Here is a 25,009-nt window from a genome sequence, read left to right as displayed (position 1 = left end):
TTCTGTTTTCAATGTCACATCTTATTTGACGCTAGAGCACAAAACAAATGAATCGTTTGCAGAAAAAAAGTTTAAAACCTTCACAAATTCAGGGTGAATCTTTGACTCGTACAAATATTTTAACAGTAGATGCTTCAAGTCAAAAAAAACATTTTTATTTCCATAACATTTTTTCCGATTCGGCCCGGGAAAAACAAAATTATTTTCAGAATAACAGGCTGAATGTGTGACACTACACATCTGTGGATCTTTTACACAGAGTTGAATTCTGCCAAAGTACCTACCCAATTTTTGGAATTTCACATATACTTTTTGATTTTTGAACATCAAATTAACCGAAAACGGCACATTACACGAGAAAATATGAAGAATACTTTCATTTAACGAAACGTTCAAATATTTATTAGATAGTGTCCAACTTAGTTTCAAGAGTTATGTTCTTTGAATTTTTGGTAATTTTGGTACGAAATGGTCATGCTGAGAAAACTCGAAGACGTGGGTGATATCTTGTGTTCGAAAAAGATTCATCAAATAAATGAAAAACTATATTCGGAAATTCATTTCATTCGATAAAACCGTTTATGAGATAGAACAAAAAATATCATTTTTTTATGGTTTTTCAACAGCCTGTATCTTTTAAACCGAGCCGATTCGGAAAAAATGGTGAGGAAAAAAGTGTTTTTTTGACCTCAACAATCTACTGTTAAAATATTTTCACGAGTCAAAGACTCACCCTGTATAGTTTAAAACATCCACATAAAATTTGTATCTGTACAGGAGGGGGCAAACTTCGTTGTCTACTGAGGGGATCTCGAGAACTAGAGCAGCTAGAAGAAAACGGATGGCACATTCTCGAGCTCCTTTTCCATGACTAATTCAAATCTGAAAATAGAATCGACCTATCATTTTTAGATTTCGAGTTATTAACAAAAATTGAGATTTTGACGATTTCGAAAAGTTCTCATAAATTTTTTGTTTTTGAAGTGACTGATCTGAAACTTGAACCTTCTTAGGCACTTTCATACGTAGAATCTGAAAAAAGATTTCATTCCAATTAGAAAATAACAAATTCAATAAAAGTTTGCATTTGAAAAAATGCACCTCACCTAATGATTCGAAATGAAAAAATCTTTTGAGCTCCTCAGTGGATTCTACGCAAAAAAGTGCCTGTAGAAGGTTTTAGTTTCAGATTTGTAACTTCAAAGACAAAAATGTTATAAGAACTTTACGAAATTATCAAACTTAAAAACGAACTATCGTAGGAGGCTGCGGTTTTCTCCGAAAAAGTTCTAAAATGTGTTATGCGTTTTTTTCTAGCTGCTATAGTTTTCGAGATCCTCTCAGTATACAACGAATTTTGACCACCCTGTACAGATATCGCTGTTTTGTAGGCGATCTTTCAATATACAGTGGTGTACCGAAAAATGTTCAAATACCATATTAATCCTGCAAAATAGTTTCACTGCGGAAAATTAACCAACGTCCAAACCATTCTATACGCGACTCAATAAATCATCCGAATTCCCTCCCCAAAGATGTCTTTTGGTCATAACAATATAAAAGGACGAATAACCAGACGGGTTCAATGGATGTAAGCTAACCTAGACCCAACTTTGAGACTATACATCGAAGTTAGTTTGATATGAACTAAGCCAGTTTCAAACTTCGTATATAACGTCATTCGCATGCAAAACAGGCTTTGGCCCTGTTTTTGTCATGCATTGTCTATCTTGAAGTCATTTATATTCACACGAACTCGTGAATGTTGTAGGAAATTTGGTCTTGGCGAATTTTCCAGATGAAATGTACCGTTCAATAGGTTAGTTTATTATGCACAATAGATTTCATATTAGCTGTATGCCAGATAATTCACAGAACTGATATGAATCAGTTTCTTCTGGAGAATTCCATACGATTATGTTTGGTGATGAGTCCTTTCTTGATTTTGATAAATTAGGTCTTTCTGGTGATGACAAATTGCTTTGAACAAGAAACAGAGTTCATTGTAATTCTGGAACTGGAGGCAAGTTGAAGAAAGCACACTAAAGTTTGTTGTAAGTAGGTACTGTGTTATCATCTAGGTACTAAATATTCTCAACTAAATTCCAATGAAAATTTTTTGTGAATTAGTTTTTTGTTATTGATCCAAAACTCACCTTCAACTTCTGAACCTTTCCTTTCAGTGATGAATGGGTTCCTATGTGCTGGAAAAGGGACGGCTTATAGTGAATCCACAGTTTAGCTTTATCCCTTTTGCAGTAATCCTGAAATGAAAAATATAATCCTTTGAGTACGGACCATGAGTTTGTATTTGGTTGAAATATTTATGGCCATCAGAGTTGGAAACAAAGAGATAGGGTTTGGGGTTGTTGGGAAACGGGGGAGGTTTCGTTCGGAAGTTTGGGAAATAATTCTAGGACATTATAATTGAATTTGGAATCATTAACGATTTTCGATGGATGGGAAAGTCTCTTCAGTTAATTATACGGATACATATTCATATCGATCCATAAGTATCATAGAAATGTCATGGCGATCATTAACTGGAAGGAAATTGGCAATTTGATAGTTGGTAACAGTTCAAACTGAATTCTCTCTATACTCGTTGTCCAAATTATTCCTTTGTGGATAAATTTCTTCCGAAATCAATTAATGACTAACAAAGTTACGCAAAATGATGAATATAAAATAGAATTGATGGAAAACTGAAATCGTGATACTTATTATGTTCTGGCTGTCAAAAAGGGTGAATGTTTACTTATTCATTTTTCGATTGATTCTAACTCATGAGTGATGGATCATATAATTTGTTCAAATAGTGAAGGATAATGTCGTACTGAATAACGAGTGAATTATCCATATTAATATTACAATCCCACATAACATATCTCGTGAATAAACTTGTAAAACTGGTACAATTTTTTCTGAATAAATACATGATGGAATAGTTTACTCAAGAAATAATTCAAAAATCGTAACGAGCTTGGGAAACTTGATATTATGTAGAAATATCATCTGAATTTTGTGAGATACAGGGGAGAGTTTGTAGTTGTTATTGAAACATTCATTTTGTAAGTTGCCCAGGAAAGAGTTGTGTATACAGAGCCGCCCAAATAGTAGAGATACCGCATGTAGTTGTTCACCAAACGATAAAGCCAAAAATACTTTATAAAAATGTTACTAGTCTACGAGAAGGAGGTGTGAAAGTTGAGAAATTGCTAGGTGTAACTAATAGGTTGGAGTAGAAGGAAACCATTTTTTCAAAGACAATGGCATGGATCGGATTGTGCGATTTTGGTCAGAGATCCACCGATTTATTCTATGATTTGTTGCCATTTTGAAGGTAGCTTCATAATGTTTGTCTCATAAAAGGCTTGGTGGCCCTTAGTGGTGAAAAACAATTTTAAGAAACTTCTCTTGATGCCATTTTCATATCACTTAAACAAGTTTTGCAATGCAAGAAAATTATTTTATAGGTCCGGACTATACAGGGTGAGTCTTTGACTCGTACAAATATTGTAACAGTAGATTCTTGAGGTCAAAGGAAACACTCTTTTTCTTTTCAATTTTTTCCGAATCAGCTTTTAAAGATACAGGCTGATGAAGAACCATAATAAATGTCATTTTTAGTTCTCTCACAAACGGTTTCATCGAATGAAATGAATTTCGGAATATATACTCCATTCACTTTTATTTTAGCACTCGGTTAGCCATGGAAATTTGACACATTTCACTCTGTATAGTACGAAAATGTGGGGTTATGAAGCTTGTCAAAACATCCCGAAGGATTTAACAGATAGTTACAAGAATGTTTAATTCTTCAACAAACATCATCTAGCATCAATATAAGTAAAAGAAATTAAAGGAAGTTTCAAGTCAAGATGAACTTCACCTTTGAACAAAAATTTCACATGAATAAACAATTAACAGACAACTGGCGTGTATTTGTGGCTGTTCATCTTAATGCATTGCTATAATAATAATAATAAGGTATTTATTGGTACCTTAGGACATTTACAATCTGGAGGACAAGTCAAATGAAAAATAGAAAAATCAATTTTCGGAAACTTATTCTACGATGACATTCATCGAAAATCCTGTAGTAAACATTGCGCATTAATTCACTCAAACATAAAATTCTCAAATGCCACCACTTTTTTGAGTCTCCCAATAGAAGGAAATTCTTTGTCATCCTCATCATTTACAATCTTTCTGACTGTGGTAATACTCAGCTGAAATATAAGTCGTTTAGATTCAGATGAAACATTATATAAATTCTCTTACATTGAATATGTTCGCTACCGTCTGACGTATTGTGGATTTTAGAATATCAGGGTATAACTATTTGAATGAGAGGACCTGAATTCTAAATAGAACTTCCTGAAACCCTGTCGCCTTTTTCAATCACTTTCGGCATTTTCAACCCCTTCCAACTTATATAGGCAGAAATGCAACCGCTTTAGTTCGCCCTTCAGCCGGTGCGATTACTTTGGGGAGCTAGAGTCGAGTCGTGTTACTATAGAAATCAAAAATAATATCTTTGATAGAAATCCTACATAGATTTTCAATCTATGAAATACTGTTCTGATGACAGATTTCTTTTGGCGAAGTTTTTCCAAGAAATGTTCTTATTTTTTCATTAATTTGTTTGACTAGTGTGAATCATATACGTTCTTCTAGTTCCGTTTCTTGCTTTAGTGGTAAGTGATTGGTTTTTTGATAATTATGTTTGTGTAATCATGAAGCTTGGAATTTGTCTGCTCACCGATGGCTGAAGAAAGTATAAGTTCTTCAGTATTTGAAAACTCAACATTCCTTCAACAAATTTTTATCGAAAATGGTTTACCAGAAGAAACAGAGAGTTTACCGAAGAGAAGACTTCGAATATCCAGTCAACAGGAGCAATTACAAGAATACCTATAATTCATTTCTGGTTTACTGTAATAGTTATGTCATTATATTCCTAACCAATATCATTTTCTGCAGAGCAACTCCTTAGAGATATGGTTTAAGGTTTAATAAAAATTCCGCTTCTTCCCAAACTGCTCTTATTTTATTTTCCAATAATTTGTACTTGAATACTTTTACAACACCTCCTGCAATGCAGTCGTTTTATTAGGTGGTATACCTTTTTAGTTCCACGGTGGGTAATTTCAGTCTTCAATTTTAATTATTTTTGTACCTACAATTCAATACTTGAAAAAAAATCACGATTCATTTTTCAATCAACAAATTTGTCATCGATTTATCTGTACCTAATGTAGTATCTTTAGTTTTGTTGCAAATGAATGAAATAGTTCCATTTGTAAGACGACGCAAAGTCTACTGGGGTTCAAAATTTCAAATCGAATGAATAGGTTTTGGCCCGCTACCTACGACCGATGCCGCAGAGCAGTAGTTCCGATTTCCGTCGGTGCGATTTTGGAGCAGCGCTGTTGTAGTGCCTAGAAATCATAGATTACAAACATTGTCAATATATTTAGTACGGGAGTCGGACTTCTTTTCGTTTGGTATTTCTATGGCATTTTCGTAATAAAAATTGATATTAGTTATGGCAACGGCGTTATGACATTAGCGACCTTTCATGAGTGCCAACCTTACTCCGTTCTAGTTACAAAAACTTGAGAAAATTATTTCATGGCCAACCGACTGCTAAAATAAATCTGAATGGAGTATAGTTTTTCATTCATTTGATGAATGTTTTTCGAACCCAAGATATCACTCCCGTCTTCCAGTTTTCTTATTATGACCATTACCTACCATAAAAATACAAAAAATTCTTGAAACTAAGTTGGACTCTATCTAATGAATATTCGAAAGTTCTGTAAAATAAAAGTATTCGTCCTATTTTCTCGTATAATTTACCGTTTTCGAGTAATTTGATGTTCAAAAATCAGAAAGTATATGTGAAATTTCAAAAATTGGGTACTTTGGCTGAATACAACGTTTAGAAGATCCACAGACAAATGTGTAGTGCCACAGATTTAGCTAGTTATTCTGAAGGTAATTTTGTTTTCACAGAGCTTGCACTGTTCATTAGGAAAACTCAAAATGGCTATATCTTTTTACCAGGGCCAAATCAGAAAAAATGGTAAAGGAAAAAAGTGTTTCTTTTGACCTCAAGAATCTACTGTTGAAATTTTTGTACGAGTCAAATACGCACCCTGTATATCTCTCAAACTACCACCTATTGTATATGTGCTTGATCATCATATAATTACGTGTAGTACCTACATTTCCTGGGTTCCCTTTCGTTTGAAATAACCCCTATAAAATTATTCAACAAAGGATATCCATTGAATAGATGATGGTGTGAAATTTATCGAAATATGCATCTCTTTTACTGTTTCCAAATCACATTAATCCATTTTTTGTTTATGATTTTGGGTTAAAACAATAAAAGAGATCCGAGCGCTGCAAAAAATAACCCAGACGACACTGAACTGCGAGAATTCCCTCGTGTATCGTTAACCTGCCGAACCAATTTGACAGAAATTCCGTTAGAAATAGAATCCAATCCAATCAGTGCCATTTTGTCCATTTGACGCGCCTCAACCGGATCGCTGCGGACTGCATTGTTTCCAACTCTGGGCCCTATATGTGTGTGGCAATAATAATGTTGGCAAATTGGCATGTATCGATTCCTTTGTATCGGTGAGTGAATTAGCGTGAATTCGGACAGCCGCATTTTTCACACTGAGGATTTCATTAGAGTCGCACGATATTCAGAAAGAGGGCAACTGTCTAGAGGTCCAGAGGAGCGCAGAGGGCAAATGTCAATTCGAGTCACGTTTAGCCCGCTCTTGGGACAAGAGGAGTGCATGCATCGAACATCAAACAAGTGCATAATAAAAATATCACACAAAAATTCTCGATTGAGCAGATGGATCCTCACGTCTCCCTCGGTAAGCTCAGTTGGTACAGAATCTGACCGGCAATCAGGGGGTCGTAGGTTCGAGTCCTGCTCGGGGAGGTACTTTTTTCAGAAATTCAATAATTGTCTGTATGCCAGTAACTTCCAATAAAACAAAATGATGCACCGATTAGAATAACTCCAGGTTGTCTCAAAATGAATAGATAATCCTCCAGCAAATAATAGAAGAGCTATTGGTTGCTCTGAAAGAATAGCAGATAAAATGCAAATGCTTTGTTTCGAAATAATTATGTTTTTCATCACGTCAATTTTCTGTATACTTAGGTTATAAATGGATTACATTTATCAGTTTCTTCTCGGAAAATACTTTATTTGGAATAATATAATAATAGATATGCATAAAAACTTTTGTCTCTTGACCAAAGATTCGAGATTTTCGAAATCGAGTTTTTAAGGTAGGGTGTGACCCTAGGCAACGCTGATTATATAACCGGAAATCTCTCTTTGATGAGACGAATATAAAAAAAGATATCGTAGATTGAAATTTGCAATTTTTGAAAAATATCATTTCGGAGATGAAAATCTGAACCGAGAGAAATAGGCTTTCGAAATCTCTCGCAATAGATTCAGCGTGTTCGAAAATCTATACTTGCTCACCAAATTTTCTGATATCTAACACTGGTTACCAGAAAATAAAATTTTTAATTTGTCCATTTTTCAACTTTCGAGTTGGGTATCTATCAGAAAACTCATAGTAGCTTCAAACGTGATACATACTGAAAACTAAAAGAGCAAACTTTGTAGTGATAAATCTTGGCTTCAGTTTTAACTGAACGCAATTTTTTGGGAATTTTTCGAAAGTCAGCTTTCGAGTATTTTTTCTTTCAGGATAATTATCGTAGATCTAAATGTGATACATATTCTGATAAAGCAATTTTTCTGGTAATAAATTTGAGAAATTCAACCATGTCGGTAAACCCGTTCGGTCTTGACGAATTCCCAAGTGAAATATGCAATTTTTGAAAAATGCCATTTCCAAGATGAAATTATAAACTAACAGAAAGAGGCTTTCGAAATTGCTCGCAATAGATTCAGCGTGTTCGAAAACCTAAAATTTCAAATATCTGGCCCAGTTCAGGAGAAAATATTTTTTCTTTGTTTTTCCACTTTTCATTTTCGAGTTGACTTCGGAGTGCTCTCTGGAGCGCAATTCTCTATTGAATCATCAACTCTTTGGTTTTATAGAAAGTTCAAAACAAATTCGATGCACTCCATATCCTAAAACAATAATAGAACATTCTGATTCTCAGACAGTGAAGCAAATAGGTCATTTTAGGGAGGTTTAACCCCTTACTCATTGTTGACCCAAAAACTCGAGATTTTCGAAATCGAGTTTTTGTGCTAGGGTGAAAGCCAAGGAAACGCTGATTATATTGTAACGTTTTCTTCGCTAAATTAAAACGTCCAACTTATTAAAATTATTTATTTACACTTAATACACATATAACTCACAAAGTAACTATTACACTACTATTTATTTCCACTCTTGTTTATTTCCACTAGTCACTTGCTCTGTAGCTGTACTTGTACTTGTACTTCACTTGTACTTCCCTACCTGCTCCTCCGCTGGGCTTATATAGGCGCCGGAAACATTCAGGTAGATTCCCGGTTATTCTGGAATCTTTCGCGACCGCTCTGGTTCTCGAAAGGTCCGACCGCAAGGGCCGGACTGGTTACACTGTCCCCTCCTTAAGCCTGTTCTGTCCCAGAACAGATTTAGTGAATTTCTCCGAGGACCGTGGCGAAACTTGCAGTCATCACCATTCCTACAGTAGCCATTCTGATGGAAGTAGCACTCCACAGTTTTTCCAGGCTCCCTGGCCTGCTTTGGGTTGAAACTGCACACCAGGATCCGTATACCAGTCCCCTGAAATACCACCTCCAGCATGCTTCGCACAACTCGCCAATTTAGCTGGTCCAATCCACAACCGAGCTTGGGAACAGCTAATTTCCTAACCCCAAAGCGTTGAAGGTCTTCTTTCAAGCTATGCAGTGCCGTCCATAGATTCTGATAGGTTGGCTTCTGATAGGAATGTTGCTTTGTGATTAAGTAATAAATGAACCGACCTTCAGCCTTCAATTTCAAAACTTTCCCGATTCTTGGCTGCTGTCGCAATAGTTGTTCCTGACGTCCAAATTTATTTCTGAATACTCTGGCTATTCCTTTGCTCATACGAAGGTCCTCCGCTACGCAATGAGCGAGAGAGTATTCCTCAGACACGGTAAAGAGATCTTGATGTACTTCCTGTGTAACGCCGAACCGTGCAACGCGTGTCTCGCCATAACAATCCATAAACTTCTGGTAATCGCTGCTACCTTGCATCGGGGCTTCCACAAGACGTACTTCTTCTTCGTCCTGCGCGTACGGGGCTAATCGGTTGAAATGGACAACCTTTGGTTTTCCTCTGGGGAGCTTCCTTATTCGGTAAACAACATCATTTATCCTCTTGATTATTTCATACGGTCCCTCCCACTGTCTCTGCAGCTTTGGTGAAAAACCTTTCCTCCTTTGTGGATTATGTAGCCACACCAGATCTCCAGTGGCGAATCCACCTTCAATAGCCTTGATGTCGTAGCGCATTTTCATTCGGTCACTTGCTTGCTGCATTTGATTGCGCACCTTGCCATGTATGTAATCCAGCTTGTTCCTTAATTTACTAACGTAGTCCTCCCCAGCTACGTCTTCTCCAGGCTTACATCCAAACTCTAAGTCGCAAGGCAGTCTTATTTCTCGGCCGAACATTATACTGGATGGAGTTTCCTTGGTAGATTCTTGAACCGAAGATCTATATGCCATGGTGAATAGATGTAAATATTCATCCCAATCCCGCTGGTGATCAGAAACTACTTTGGCTAGATGTTTTCCCATGGTCCGATTCATTCGTTCGACCATGCCGTCTGATTGTGGATGAAGAGGTGTAGTCCTTGTTTTGTGAATTCCCAATTTGCTGCATACTTCTTGGAATAACTTCGATTCAAAATTTCGGCCTTGATCACAATGCAGCTCCAGAGGTATTCCAAATCTGCAGAAGAATTCTCTGACCAATTTATCAGCTACCGTACTTGCCTCTTGATTAGGAATACCGTAGGCTTCCACCCATTTCGTGAAATAGTCCATCGCTACCAAAATGTACTTGTTTCCATGGTCTGTTTCGGGAAAGGGGCCAGCGATGTCGATAGCTACTCGTTCCATGGGAGATCCGACGTTATATTGCTTCATTGGTGCTTTTCCTCTACCATAAGGTCCGTTAGCAGCAGCGCAAACCTTGCATCTTCTACACCAATCTTTAACGTCCCTCTTACAATTTGGCCAATAAAATCGCTGCCTGACTTTTTCCAATGTCTTGGTTATTCCGAAATGTCCACCTGAAGTTCCGTTATGTAGTCTGGTCAGAATGTCTGTCACACGGCTCTTCGGCACAATCAACTGAAGTCTCTGCACAGTTCCATCTTCATTTTCCCAACAACGTTTGAGAAGACCTCCATCAATCTTCAGCGTTTCCCATTGTGCCCAATACGACTTTACATTCTGGCTCAGTCTGGATACTTCTGCCCAAGTAGGTCGTCTACCGCTCTTCTTCCAACTCAGGATTACTTTCAAGTCGTTATCTTCTTCTTGTGCTCTTTGAATTTCTTCAGGTAGCCAGTCGTCTTCGATTACGGTGGTCCGCCTCAAATCGATCTTTTCTTCCAGGCGCGAACAATGGCTCGAATTCTGGGGACGCTCCATGGTTTCGGTCGAGCCATTGTCTACCACAACGACTCCTTTTATTTTCTCAGCTGTAGCCCTTTCAAATTCTGGACGATTCTGCTTGAAATGCCTCCTTTTGTTGCAGTTCCAGCACACAGCATCCTTTTTACTTGCAAGCAATATTCTGCGGACTTTTTCTCTGACAATCTCCTCAACAGATCGATCTGTTTCTTGCTCTTGTCTTACACGAAGGGTTCCCCTATGCGACGCTTGCTTCGCTGCCTCAATTTCCAAAGCCTGGGCTAAGGCATCATCTATAGTTCTAGGGCGTGCTAGTCTCAGGGCTTGTTGTATTTCCCCATCCTTTATCCCATCCACGAATGTCTGGATTGATAGCTGTTCCAGGAAGCTATCTGGAGCAGATGGATAAGCCAGCCTGACTAATCTCGCCACATCAGCTTCAAACTCCTGGAGATTTTCCCCTGTTTTCTGCACTCGGTTCTTTATTTGTGCATGGTATACTTGTTGCAGATGAGCATCGCCATATCTCATCTGAAGTTTCGATGTAAGAACTTCGTAACAGGCTTGTTGACTCTCCGGGATCGTCTGGAGAATGTTGAGTGCCTCTCCTCGTAGAGCTATAATTAATGCCGTGGCTTTTTCGTTGTCGTTCCAATTGTTTACCAGGGCAGCAGCTTCAAACTGTTTTTGATATGTCGACCAGGGTATTTTTCCATCAAAAGTTGGAGGCTTGATCTTCATTCTACTACCTTCGCCGTCATTTTCCGCTTTCGCTGTGCTGTAGGGTGTTGAAGCCAGAATATCTGTTCTGTTTGACATTCTTTTCAAGGAATCTATCAACTTGGAATGATGTTCAATTATTCCTGCCATTTCTTCAAACTTGCCGTTAACCTTGTCAAACTTTTCATCAACTTCGTCAAATTTTCCACTCACTATATCGAATCTCTCGTCCACTTTATCGAATTTTCCATTTATGGTTTCCAGTTTCTCGTCCAATTTGTCTGTAAGTTGACTCACCACATCATTACAATTTTCCTTAATCTGGTCCATTTTCTCATTGAATTTTCGAGAATTTTCTTCCATTTGGACCATTTGTTCATTCAACTTACAAGAGTTCTCGTCCATTTTCTCATTCAACTTACAAGAGTTCTCGTCCATTTTCTCATTCAATTTTCGCAAAAAGTCCATTACCGCTTGAGTCTCCATCGCGTTCTGCAGTCTTGTGGTCACTGGCATGAACTTCAAATATCCAAAATTATTTATTTAATTCGAGCGATGTTGAACCGCACACTTGACACCAATGTAACGTTTTCTTCGCTAAATTAAAACGTCCAACTTATTAAAATTATTTATTTACACTTAATACACATATAACTCACAAAGTAACTATTACACTACTATTTATTTCCACTCTTGTTTATTTCCACTAGTCACTTGCTCTGTAACTGTACTTGTACTTGTACTTCACTTGTACTTCCCTACCTGCTCCTCCGCTGGGCTTATATAGGCGCCGGAAACATTCAGGTAGATTCCCGGTTATTCTGGAATCTTTCGCGACCGCTCTGGTTCTCGAAAGGTCCGACCGCAAGGGCCGGACTGGTTACAATATTATAACCGGAAATCCGAATTCGATCAGACGAATGTAACAGGAGATATAGCAGATTGAAAATTGCAATTTTTGAAAACTGCCATTTCCAGGATGAAAATTTAAACCAAGGGAGAAAGGCTTTTGAAAATGCTCGCAATAGATTCAGCGTGTTCGAAAACCTATATTTTTATACCAAAATTCTAAATATCTGGCCCAGTTAAGGAGAAAATAATTTTTTTTGTATTTCCACTTTTTATTTTTGAGTTGACTTCGGAGAGCTCTCTAGAGTGCAATTCTGTATTGAATCATCAACTTTTTGGTTTTCTAGAATCTCCAAAACAATTTCTATGCACTCCATATCCCAAAAGAGTAATAGAACATCCTGATTTTCAAAAAGAGTCGCTATTAGGTCATTTCAGGAGGGTCTAACCCCTTGCTCATTTTTGATCCATACCGAAATTTTATGAGAAAAGTAATGAATGGTCAATTTTCTGAAAGTTTCGTCCCTCGTTGACTCGTTGAGTGACCAACTACTCAAAACATATGCCCCTTCCACGCAGATATCAAAATAATACAATGCAACTTCAAAAATTTTGTGAATACGAAGTTATTGCTATTGGTGTTGAGGGGAAGTAAATTCGACTGAATAAAGAAATATCAAAACTTGGATTATTATCGTCTTCAGCAACTACAATGGCTTGCTTACTGGCATTGAATTTCATAGTTTTCAGAGAAAAAATATCGTACGCCAATGTCTATTTCAGAACTGAATTCATTCCTAATATTCTTATTCAATTCAGAACGAAAAAAGTTCCTTCGTTTATCTCAAGGATTCAGCACTTGGTGGAAACTGTTTGTTCTTCAAATAAATACTAGAGTAGAGAGCAATTGTACAATGAAATTTTTCACATCAGAAAGTTTTTCCAATTAGAAGATTTGTTGAAAATGGGTACCTTCATCTAGAATAAAAGAGTCCAGTATTTTTCCCATGGATTGCCGAATATCGAGGAATATGTTATTCAATTGGAAAATATGCTACGCCCTGTATCTTGGAAAGGAAGCATTTCCAGAAAAGGGCCTACAGGAACTCCAATTAACCCAGATATTGATGTCCTAAATTCGTTAGAAATTTTCATGAAGCACCATGTACACTCCGTCCTGAAAAGAAGTCTGAGTACAGGGGGAACTTTTTCTATACTTCGATACCCATATGCAACAAAACAGAAATTGATGAGGATTTCACTGAGGTAATGATCATTTCTTGTACATTTATGAACGACCATTATCGGTGATAATAAAACAAAAACGATATTCAATATTCATTATGGCTTGGATTACACATTATTCATAAAGGGAATTCATCAATTTGAATACGATTCCGATAATTATGGGACCTGAATTATTTCATTCCATACAATCGCCAACGAAAAAATATACCTACTTAGATGAATTGGAAAAAATAAATTTTTAAACCCTTTGATTATTCATTTTTATTCTAATCATTTCGATCTCCTTTCGAAGCTGACCACGCATTTGTTGCTTTGCATCTAAAAAGCCTCATGTCAAAAATGACAATGTTAACAGGTCTTGTATCGAAGATTACTCTTCCGTTGAAATTTATATATTCTATTCCATTGATATTCACCTCTTCAGTATTCAAATAATTGTCAGTTATTGAAGACTGTTCATTCGAGAGAAATTTTTTACGAAACTCAACTGTTTACGATAGCGATATATGAAAGTAAAAACTCGCGCATTCGCCATTCTGTACCCATCATTTTGTGGGAAGAAAATGGATAACATCGACAGATGAATTTACACAACGAACATTTATGTTAAATCACCTACGCAGATCAACATTTCTACAAAGAAAATGTTTTCATTTAGTAAAGCGACACAAGCATGATTAAAATGCATCAAAATCGACAAGTAAATTGTTGGACGTAAAAACAGGTAAGAAATCACCACATTAATTTTTTGGCGACTTTTCATTTTCACCTCATATAATTAATTCAATAAATTGATTTAAATGGAGATAGTCTTAAAAATGTTCTTTCGGTCGTACCCTTCTTATTTGCAATAACTCTGATGCTTCTATCTGTTTATTAAACATAGCAGCAGATTGCTGCTATGGACAATAGAATCTTTTCTTACAAACTCACAATCCAGGACTTTTCGGGCTCAAAAGTATATCAGTGATCTGAGAAATTTGTTTCGAAGTCTTCTTCTTTCTTGAAGCTTATTCGAATCCGAGAGCTATCAGTTGAAATGAACATTTCTAAAAAATTGACCTATATGCATACAAGTCTAGTTAAGAAGAAAATCCATTAACCCTCCTCGAAGATATTCTAATACGATCCCAGTAATTGAATCAAAACGTTGAAGCACAGTAATTTCGTAGAGTAAATAACGAATAGTTGGAGTACGTAACTATCCAGAAAATGATTCGATTGAACTCTGCATCTCGACAAGCAAGAAAAAGAGTAACTTCTCCAATCAAAATCCTTTCATTATTTTAACTAAACAGTGTTGAGCTATGTTTATTTCATTTCTAATAAATGATGTGAATATTAGGGGTAAAGCGTTTTCAAGTATGAGAAAAGTTGAAATGAAAATCGTGGAAAATTGACACAGTGGAAAATGTATTAACTTTCCTCTTAGAGATCTCGTTAATTGAATGGAAACTTTGAAACAGTAACTCCGTATAGATATCCAGAAATTGATATAGAGTCATTCGGGGTAACTGAGCGCAGTGGGTAAGTGTGCGCAGTGCGTATATCTCGACTATGAAATGTATGAAAGAGGGGCTCATTTGGGTGAAGCAAGGGCGCAGAATCCCCAAATTAGTTTTTCATAGGAGTGCGCCGTGCAACGTTTCGTTAACTTTTTATTTTAAATCAATCAAATTCACTAGTTTTCTTGTTAATTTTCAGCATCTCTGCAAATTCTGCCAGGTCCAAGTTCCGAGTCCGACAGTGTTCAACAATATTTTATTCGATCATGGGCATATTAATCTAAACATATAATAAAAAATTTTAGGTTCTCTTAGCTGCTCAACTCTATAAGAACGTCAATTCAAATTTTGGCTTACTGGGGAAAGTGTGCGCGGGTAAGTGTGCGCATAGATTTATTATATGGGCATTAGTTCAGTGAGGTATAAATTATGACATTGTTGATTTTCTTGGTAAAGACTCGATCAATATTGTCCTATTTGTTCGGAAAAATATGAAGAGCCACCAACAGGGGAATGTATCAAGTGTTGTGTTCACCAGGAATTGTAGCACTAACAATAATGCAGTGCTTATAAAAAGGCGCTTCTGTATTGACAATAAACAGCATTTCTTTAATATTTTAACATATTGACGACATTATTTTGCAATTTGTTTTGATTGTGTGGTTCACTAAGCACTGCGTTCACTTACCCCGTGAGGGTGCGCACACTTACCCGCAATACGGGGCATGTGAACGCACTCCGACTTTCACCATTAAATTTCTTTTTGCGGAAAGAAAACGTTTTTGTTTGTTGGCTTTTTGATGTTTTTTTATTGATTAGAAAATTCTCTATCTTATGAATATGTTTTAATTTTCCTAGCTTCAACATTTGAAACAGGGTATGGCTTGAAAGGCAAAAGTGCGCACAGTTGCCCCGAATGACTCTATTCATTCATATCTGAAGCTCTACATACAACTGAGAGAATAACTTCTCCAATTTAACTACCCAGAAAGCGATAATAAACCAAGCATATTCCATTCCAAACTGAACAAGCGAAAATCAAATACGAACAGAGATCTCAGTGACCAATTTCGGTAGAACGGAAGGCTCATTATTATACTTCTTTGTTGGGTGTCGAAGCAGTCTCAGACCTGTATTCATAAGAAGATGCCAGACGAAGTTCTATTCAAGTTTGCACAACGCCATTCTGTCACAATGAGTTTATAGTTTGGTAGCTTCGAAAACTCCGATGTAAATGAATCTTAACGAGGTGAGCAGATCCTTCGAGGGATTTAAGTTCGTCGTTTCTTGTAGGTAATTTGATACATCTAATAAGTTGGATGGATTCAGAAAAATCTTTAAGCGACAGTCACGAAAATTTCATAATACTTTTGACAGGAAAATTCACTATAAAACAACCCTCTAGTTAATCCCTATAGTCATCAGTTAAGGTTTGATTCAATAACTTCGTAAATATGTCACTTATAGTTTAGTTATGGTTTGTTCAATATCTTTACTTGTTTTCGTTATTCGCTTTTTCCGAAACATTGACTATATAGGCAGTGACTAGTGTGAAAAAACATTTCTTCATCCACCTGAACAAAAAAATGACAATTTACGTACCAATTTACGAACGAAAAGTGGACTAGTACATTTCGTCCGCTGCCAATTTTCGTCCGTAAACACTTTTCGTCCGGCTATTCGTCTCTGAGCAATATTTGATCCTGGGGCCATTGATTCAATTTTGTGAATATAGAATATGATAAAAACATAAGTGCCTGTGACAATAACTATCATTTGTTGTCATTGCTTAGATGAAGCCATCATACAAGTAACTACTTACTTTTATAAAGGTATGTGAGGTCGACGAAAAAATGTAATAAGCACGTCGGCAAAAAACTGTCTATATTGTCTAGCCTGCTTGCTAGCCTCGGTTGCGCCTCAGCTATCAATTTGCAGGCTCGACTGTATTAGAAAGTTTTTCGTCTTTGGTAATATTTTATTACTCAACATATTCTCCTCTTAATTGAATACATTTATTACAGCAAACCTGCAACGTCCCCAGACCTTTCAAAAAAAAATGTTTCTTCATGCTCTGCCACCGCTTTTATTATCTCCTCCTTGGAAGATAATTTACGACCTTTCAAACTTTTTTCAGTTGAGGAAAAAGATGATTGTCGGATGGAGCAGAATCTGGTAAATAAGGGGGGTGTTCTAGTAATTCAAACCCTAAATCAAGAATTTTTTGCATGACAACATGAGATTTGTGTGCAGGGGCGTTGTCCTGCAAAAACAAAACACCTTTGGATAGCTTTCCGCGTCTTTTCTCTTTAATTTTTTCCCGTAAAGTGGTCAGTAATGTCGGACAGTAATCTTCGGTTATTGTTCTACCCTTATCCAAAAAATCAATCATGATTACTCCATGGCAATCCCAAAAAACTGAAGCAAGAACTTTTCCAGCAGATATTTGGACACGAAACTTCTTAGGTCTTGGAGAACTAGAATGTCGCCATTCCATCGATAGTTGCTTTATTTCTGGATCGTAGAAATGTACCCAAGTCTCATCCATAGTAACAATTCGGTTTAAGAAGTCTACATCGTTTTCAAATCGAGCACAGATCGAACACGATTCTTCTACCCTTGCACGCTTTTGGTCAACATCAAAACATTTGGGGATCCATTTTGCAGCAATTTTTCTCCAAATTGACGTGAACTATATGATGAACGCGTTCGTATGAAATATTCAGTGCTTCAGATAGGTACCGTTTTAGACGGTCTGATAAAATCATGTCATGAACTGCATCGATATTTTCGGGGACTGACACAGAAGGCCTTCCCGATCGATCATCATCTTCAAATCAAAATTCACCTCTTGCTTGCAGTCCAATTTTTCACGGTCACATACGAAGGACATTGATCAACAAGGGTATTGAGCATATCTTCGTAAATTTGCTTATTTCTTTACCACTTTTAAATATAGGTACTTTATGATGGCTCGATACTTTTCGATTTCACTATTTCGGTGGACATCTTCGGTCTTTCAATTTATTGCGTAACTGAGGTTTACTTTTTTGACCTTAAACTTCACACTGATACTTCTAATGAGTTATTGTTTCATAACACAGGTCAATTTTCAAACCTGAATAATTTCTTACTAATGAAAGTAAAATTATTAAAACGCAAAAATTCGATTTTTCGAAAATTATTGATTTTTAATATGAATGATTGAAACTTCACCACAATATGAAGCACTGGTTGGAGTGTTCATGCTTTATATTCCTATTATTTTTCTCGATTCTCAAATTATTTTTTATTAACCCATTTTTCCATGTTTTGCAAAAATATGCTGAGAAAATTCTTGCCTAGGGGTCCAGTGATAAGAAGGCCGACCCTGGCAGGAATGGGAGTGTCGGTTCTCTGTTATCCCTAATAATTAAATTATTCATGTTGTAAAATATACATTTCCGAGCATGATGATTCGAATAATATTTGATCCTCGGCACAATCAGGCTTTATTGCACAGGATGAATCACTCGGAAAGCAGATAAGAAAACGGATAGGAAACAATATTTGAACTTTCCTAAGACCTCCACCAGCATCTCAATTAGCTCCATAAAATACAGCAATCTGCTATAACAATAACGTCATTGTTGAAATAACTCTATATCACGATTATAGCCTGCCTAATAAAGCGTCCAAACTTCGGAGCTGAGCGCTGGTGTCTCAAAATTGAACCACCAGTTGCACAGCAATTTCACTTTAGCACAGCTATAATGGCAAATTCGGTGAACGATTCCTTAACGCGACCCCGTTTCAGGGTTTCTCGAAACCATGGACTCCCTCAATCCCTCAAATATGAGTTGGAAAATGGAATGGTTTGCTCGGTAAAAATATGTAGGAAAATTCGAAAATGACTTGCGGCTATTTGGTTTAAAATTATAGTTTGGTAAGAGGGTTATATTTCACTGCGACCTTAAGGTCTACAGTGCCCCTCATCAGAGCTGTTCTCACAACTGTACCCTCTACAGCTCACCCTCCAGTTCCAGAGTTCAAATGAACTCAAGTATCTGAGAGAGCTTCGAGGATCCTAAGTCCTCATTTCTCCTCTAATTCTCTTATCCAAGACATTCCTGCAGCAGGCTTGTAATGGCGAGACATTCAGTAACCAGGTGAACAGTTTCCTCTTCCTCACAAAATATACATTCTTCAGTTTCTGATAACCCAATTCTCATCATATACCTTCTAAGATGACAATGTCTCCTGTGAGACAAATAAATTCAAATATTTCTTGAATCTTGTAGTTGATCCATTCCTAAAATATTCCTTCAGAGTGCTTCCCTTTTGTTTTCTTTCTTCTCCAGAAGCTCTTTCTTATAGGTGCATTTTCCTACACCACAGAAAGGCTCTGGGCCAGTAAATGGCGTTGTGTCACCTTTCTGGCTTCCTCGTTTTCTTTGATTCCAGAGTGACCTGGAACCCAGACTAAAAAGAGCTAATTATTTTTGCCTACTTAAATGAGTTTCCTTCGGCACTCACATATCAGCTTTGGGTCGATGAAATAGCAGCTTGACTATCAGAATGGTTCACTACGTCACATCCTTGATAGGTTCTTTCCAGGCTTATGTCTACGTATCTTGCGTACCTATTCCTGGCTGAAAAATACTTGTACTTGAGCCTAATGATAGTGTACACTTGGTGCTTGCCCCGTATATTTCTACGCCAGTCCCTTTAAAGGTAGTTATTTTGAAATTCTGGTTAATTTATTACATAGCATCGTGTTAAGGCCCTTTTCAATGCTTACTTCTCCAATCATAACATCACTAGGTAGGTTCGCTGATGAGATGTAGAGTCATTCGGGGTAACTGAGCGCAGAGGGTAAGTGTGTGCACTGCGTATATCTCGACTCTGCAATGTATGAAAGAAGGGTTCATTTGGGTGAAGCAAGGGCGCAGAATCGCCAAATTAGTTTTTCATAGGAGTGCGCCGTGCGACGTTTCGTTAACTTTTTATTTGCAATCAAATTCACTAGTTTTCTTGTAAATTTTTAGCATCTCTGCAAATTCTGCCAGGTCCAAGTTCCGAGTCCGACAGTGTTAAACAATGTTGTATTCGATCATGCGCATATTAATCTAAATATATAATAAAAAATTTTAGGTTCTCTTAGCTGCTCAACTCTATAAGAACGTCAATTAAAATTTTGGCTTACTGGGGAAAGTGTGCGCGGGTAAGTGTGCGCATAGATTCATTGTATGAGCATTTGTTCAGTGAGGAATAAATTATGACATTGTTGATTTTCTTGGTTAAGACTCGATCAATATTGTCCTATTTGTTCAGAAAAATATGAAGAGCTACCAACAGAGGAATGTATCAAGTGTTGTGTTCACCAGGAATGGTGGCACGAACAATAATGCAGTGCTTGTAAAAGGCGCTTCTGTATTGACAATAAACAGCATTTCTCTATTGTAATATTTTGATGACATTATTTTGTAATTTGTTTTGATTGTGTGGTTCACTAAGCACTGCGTTCACTTACCCCGTGAGGGTGCGCACACTTACCCGCAATACGGGGCATGTGAACGCACTCCAACTCTCACTATTAAATTTTTTTTTGCGGAAAAAAAACGTTTTTGTTTGTTTGTTTTCTAATTTTTTTTATAGATTAGAAAATTCTCTATCTCATGAATATGTTTTAATTTTCCTAGCTTCAACATTTGAAATAGGGTATGGCTTGAAAGGAAAAAGTGCGCGCAGTTGCCCCGAATGACTCTACTTGTTTAGAGAGGACCAGGCTCTATGACTTTCAATTGTCTCAATTCCTGTGCCTTCCCTAGATATTCTGAGGAAGACCTCATGGGCTTCCTTAGCTATCACTAGATGTAGAGGAGTGAGATTTGTGATGACCTCAAGTGTTCCAGTTGAGCACGTCCTCATAGCTCCAGTGATGCACGTATGGCAAACCAGATTACTGCCCCATAGAGTATTATCGGTCTCGCAATCATGACGTCATCCATTCATTCATTCATTGCTGTATCCCGTTACCGGGAATAAATCTACAAGAAGACAAAAAAAACTGGGCGAACAGACTTATAATTTTATGGGGCTAATTGCGACTTTGTGCCCTCCTGTGACTGATGAGATCCAACCGTGACCTACAGATCCTTCCACACTCCGGGCATGGATAGTCACCAACCAGATCTGGCCGCCGCTGTATCCTTCCCGAGTCTCCATTATAACTGTGTACCAAAGACCTCCACTGTGACCTGTCTAACGCTAGTTGTTCCCAGTTATGCTTGACATTAACTGATTTTAGGGTTTGATGAAGTTTATCCAAACCGCTTATACTGGCTCCTGGTTTCCGCACTCCCTCTGTGAGTTCGCCATACATAGCTATTTTGGGGAGCCTTGTGTCTTGCATCCTCAGAATGTGGACGCTCCATCTGAGTCGGGCCCTCGTTACTTGAGTCTCAATTGTTGTTCAACTCGGGCGCTGCAAGACTTCTGCATTCTAAACTTTGTGGAACCATCTGATGTGCATGTCTTAAATGACCTTGTAGCGTTTGTTCAAGCTGTTTAATATGTCGCCTCTGGGTCGTCCGGCTTTCGCTTCCATAAAGAAGCGTTGGGAGGACCACTGCTTTGTGAACAGCTGTCTTGGTCTTCAGATTGAGGTCGTGATTGTGAAACACTCTGTCCTTTAACTTCCAGAATGCCCGTGATGCCGAACTGATACGGTTGTGTATTTCCGTGTCTAAGTATTTGATGACCTACGTCCATCGTAGTAAGTATTTTAGGGTAGCGGCCCCCATAGAAAACTGTTCTTCCTCAAGTGCTCGTAATTTGATAAATAATGAATAACGTCTATGAGAAACGGGCATTTGAAGATTTAGTGGTTTGTAACGAGGGAAGAGAGAAAAAAAAACTATACGAATCATTTCATTTCATCGGTGAGATGGACGTCTGCATAGGGTCAAAAATATCAAGGAATAAAAAAAGTCAAATGGGATACTCGAGCTAGCCAAAATAAATAACTAAATCAGCGTGCTTCTCATAAATCTGAATAATTATCGAACTGATATTTCACTTCAGGATTAAACAACCATAATTCCCAATCTAATACCCCTTTGCGTTCAGATTCGATTAAACAACTTTGGCATACATGTCGAACAACGTAGTTCACCTATTACAATATCTCAATATTTGTTATTAGTTTCGCTAACTAGTAATATCAGCCCCCAAAGATGCATGGCTTCACTAATAAACCCCAGTTCATGTATACAACGTTCCTTGTTTCCAGACCAGTGCCAGTGAATCTAATCGAAGTTCGAGAATATAGTTCACATCAAAATCGAAGTCGAGAGTTGTGTAATTATTAAGTATTGTTATTATTTGTACGATCGGAAATTGTTATTATGGTTGTTTTGGAGAAAATGTTCGAGCAACTTTGGACATTATAATTGCAGGTGTATTCTGTTGTGGGAAAGTTAGTTGTATCAAACTATTGAAACGATTTGGGGTCACAAAAATGACTAAATTGGGTTTGGTATAATTTGGTTAGTTTCTAACTTGTAAAGCTGTACTGTTCCTCTGATATGAAATAATAAGTAATTCAATCACAATCTAATTTGAGAATGAGGTTCATTGTTTTCAAATGAGAGTAATTCTCTAGTGGCTAGATTGAGGTGAGTAATCTCAACTTGTCAGATATACTGAGTGACATGGAAACAGATTACGCAGTTTTGATGAATTTATTAAAAAGATAGACTCATACAAATATTTTAAAAGGTGATTCTTGAGGTCAAAAGAAACACGTTTTCTGTTACTATTTTTTTCCGAATCGGCTTAGTTTAAAAGATACAGGCTGTTGAAAAACTGTAAAAAAATGTTATTGTTAGTTCTATCTTACAAACGGTTTTTTCGAATGCAATGATTTTGGAAGATAATTTTTCATTTATTTGATTAATCTTTTTCGAACACAAGATATTACCCACCACCCACGTCTTCCAATTCACTCATTATGACCATTACGTACTATGAAAATACCAAAAATTCAGAAATCCCAACTCTTGAACTAGGTTGGACGCTATTTAATGAATATTTGATCGTTTTCTAAATAAAAGTATTTCTCATATTTTCTAGCATAATGCGCCGTTTTAGAATAATTTGATGTTCAAAAATAAAAGGTATCTGTGAAACTCGAACAATCGAGTGTAACTCTTTTTAAAAGATCCACAGATGTGTAGTATCACAGATTTAGCTAGTTATTCTGTAAGTAATTTTGGCACAGATCTCCATGAAAACCTAGAATGACTATCAGCGCGTTTCATAAAACTTTGATTGTGCGATCAACGGTTTGACAGTTCAAAAACAATATCACTGAAACCTTTTTCATTCCTGAATATATTGAAGAAGTAGCAATTGACAATATGTAATTGAATGGACGTACATATATAGATACATTTAAATTGGATGGAAGAATAATTATCTGAATGATCATGAGTGGATTATCGATTGGAAGCAAACTGACGTCTATTCGTCAATCAAGCGTTGATTCACCGATCAAGCTTTATGAAACCCGGGGTAAATTTTTTTATCATGGCTGAATCGGGAGAAATGGGAAGGGAAAAAAGTGTTTCTTTTGACCTCAAAACTCTACTGTTAAAATATTTGTACAAGTCGAAGACTCACCCTGTATTTATGTAAGTCAGGACAAGAGAAAATATTCTTTTCTGGTTTTTCTGTTATCGTCTGTTCTCACAAGATAATACGTAAGTAAGTAAAAATCATTTGTGTTTTCGTCGACCATTATCTTAGTATTTTGCCCAGACATGTTTCTGAGTGCATAAGACATCCTGGATGTTCAACAGATTATTTCGAGAATGTATTGATATCTAGTTAGCCTAGACCAGTTCCATGCATACAAAAAATATTGCGTTTACATAGAAAAGAACAATAACTCATTAGAAGTGTCAGTATGAAGTATCGAGCCATCATCAAGTACCTGTATTTAAAATGGGTTAAGAGGTAAGCTGATTTATGATGAACATAATTGGACTGTAAGCTTCAAAAAAGGTAAATTTTCCATTGAAGATGATGACTGATCGGGAAGGCCAGTTTCTGTGTTAGTCCCCGAAAATATCGATGCAGTTTATGAGATGATTTTATCAGACCGTAGAATTGGGCTAAAACGGACATCTGAAGCACTGAATATTTCATACGAACGCGTTCATCATATAGTTCACGTCAATTTAGAGAAAAATTGCTGTAGGTAAAATGGATCCCTAAATGTTTGAATGTTGACCAAAAGCGTGCAAGTGTAGAAGCATCGCGTTCGATCTGTGCCCGATTTGAAAACGATGTAAACCTCTTAAACCGAATTGTTACTATGTATCAGACTTGGGGACATTTCAAACGATCCAAAAACAAAGAAAAAATCGATGGAATGGCGACACTCTGGTTTCCCAAAACCTTAGAAGTTTCGTGTCCGAAAATCTGCTTGAAAAGTTCTTCCATCAGTTTATTGGGATTGCTATGGAGTAATCATGATTGATTTTTTGGATAAGGGTAAAACAATAACCGGAGATTACTATTCGACATTATTGACCACTATACGGAAAGAAATAAAGAGAAAAGAAGCGGAAAACTATACAAAGGTGTTTTGTCTTTGCAGAACAACGCCCCTGCACACAAATCTCATGTTGCCATGCAAAAATTCGTGATTTTGGGTTTGAATTATTAGAACACCCCACTTATTCACCAGATTTGACCCCATCATCTATCATCGACTATCATCTCTTTCCTTAACTGAAAAAAAGTTTAAAAGTTCGTAAATTTTCTTCCAACGAGGAGGTGATAAAAGATGTGCAGGTCTGGTTTACAGAGCAAGAAGAAACATTTTTTTCGAAAGGTTGCACGTTCGCTGTAATAAATGCTTCCAATTAAGAGGAGAATATGTTGAGTAATAAAATATTCTGACATTGAAATTTTGTTTGGTTCTATAGTAGGCTAAGAATTTTTCAATATATCCTCGAGTAAAAATTGTTGTGATATTAAGAAATGGATGAA

The 25,009-nt window shown here is 36.9% G+C and overlaps 1 protein-coding gene across 1 annotated transcript in view; it reads right to left on the bottom strand.

Moving 5' to 3' along the window:
- LOC123313104 (alpha-1,3-mannosyl-glycoprotein 4-beta-N-acetylglucosaminyltransferase B) overlaps window positions 1–25,009 on the bottom strand; it is a 174,188-nt gene that overhangs the window by 39,709 nt on the left and 109,470 nt on the right. Inside the window, exon 7 of the mRNA XM_044897834.1 lies at window positions 2,157–2,264. Within this exon, the coding sequence (XP_044753769.1) occupies window positions 2,157–2,264 (108 nt within the window). The remainder of the gene's footprint in view (window positions 1–2,156; window positions 2,265–25,009) is intronic.

The sequence above is a fragment of the Coccinella septempunctata genome, chromosome 1 (assembly GCF_907165205.1).
Source record: "Coccinella septempunctata chromosome 1, icCocSept1.1, whole genome shotgun sequence".
NCBI classification, from domain to species: domain Eukaryota; kingdom Metazoa; phylum Arthropoda; class Insecta; order Coleoptera; family Coccinellidae; genus Coccinella; species Coccinella septempunctata.
The sequence above is the reverse complement of the archived record's forward strand: the minus strand, read 5'-3'. Positions and strand labels throughout refer to the sequence as shown.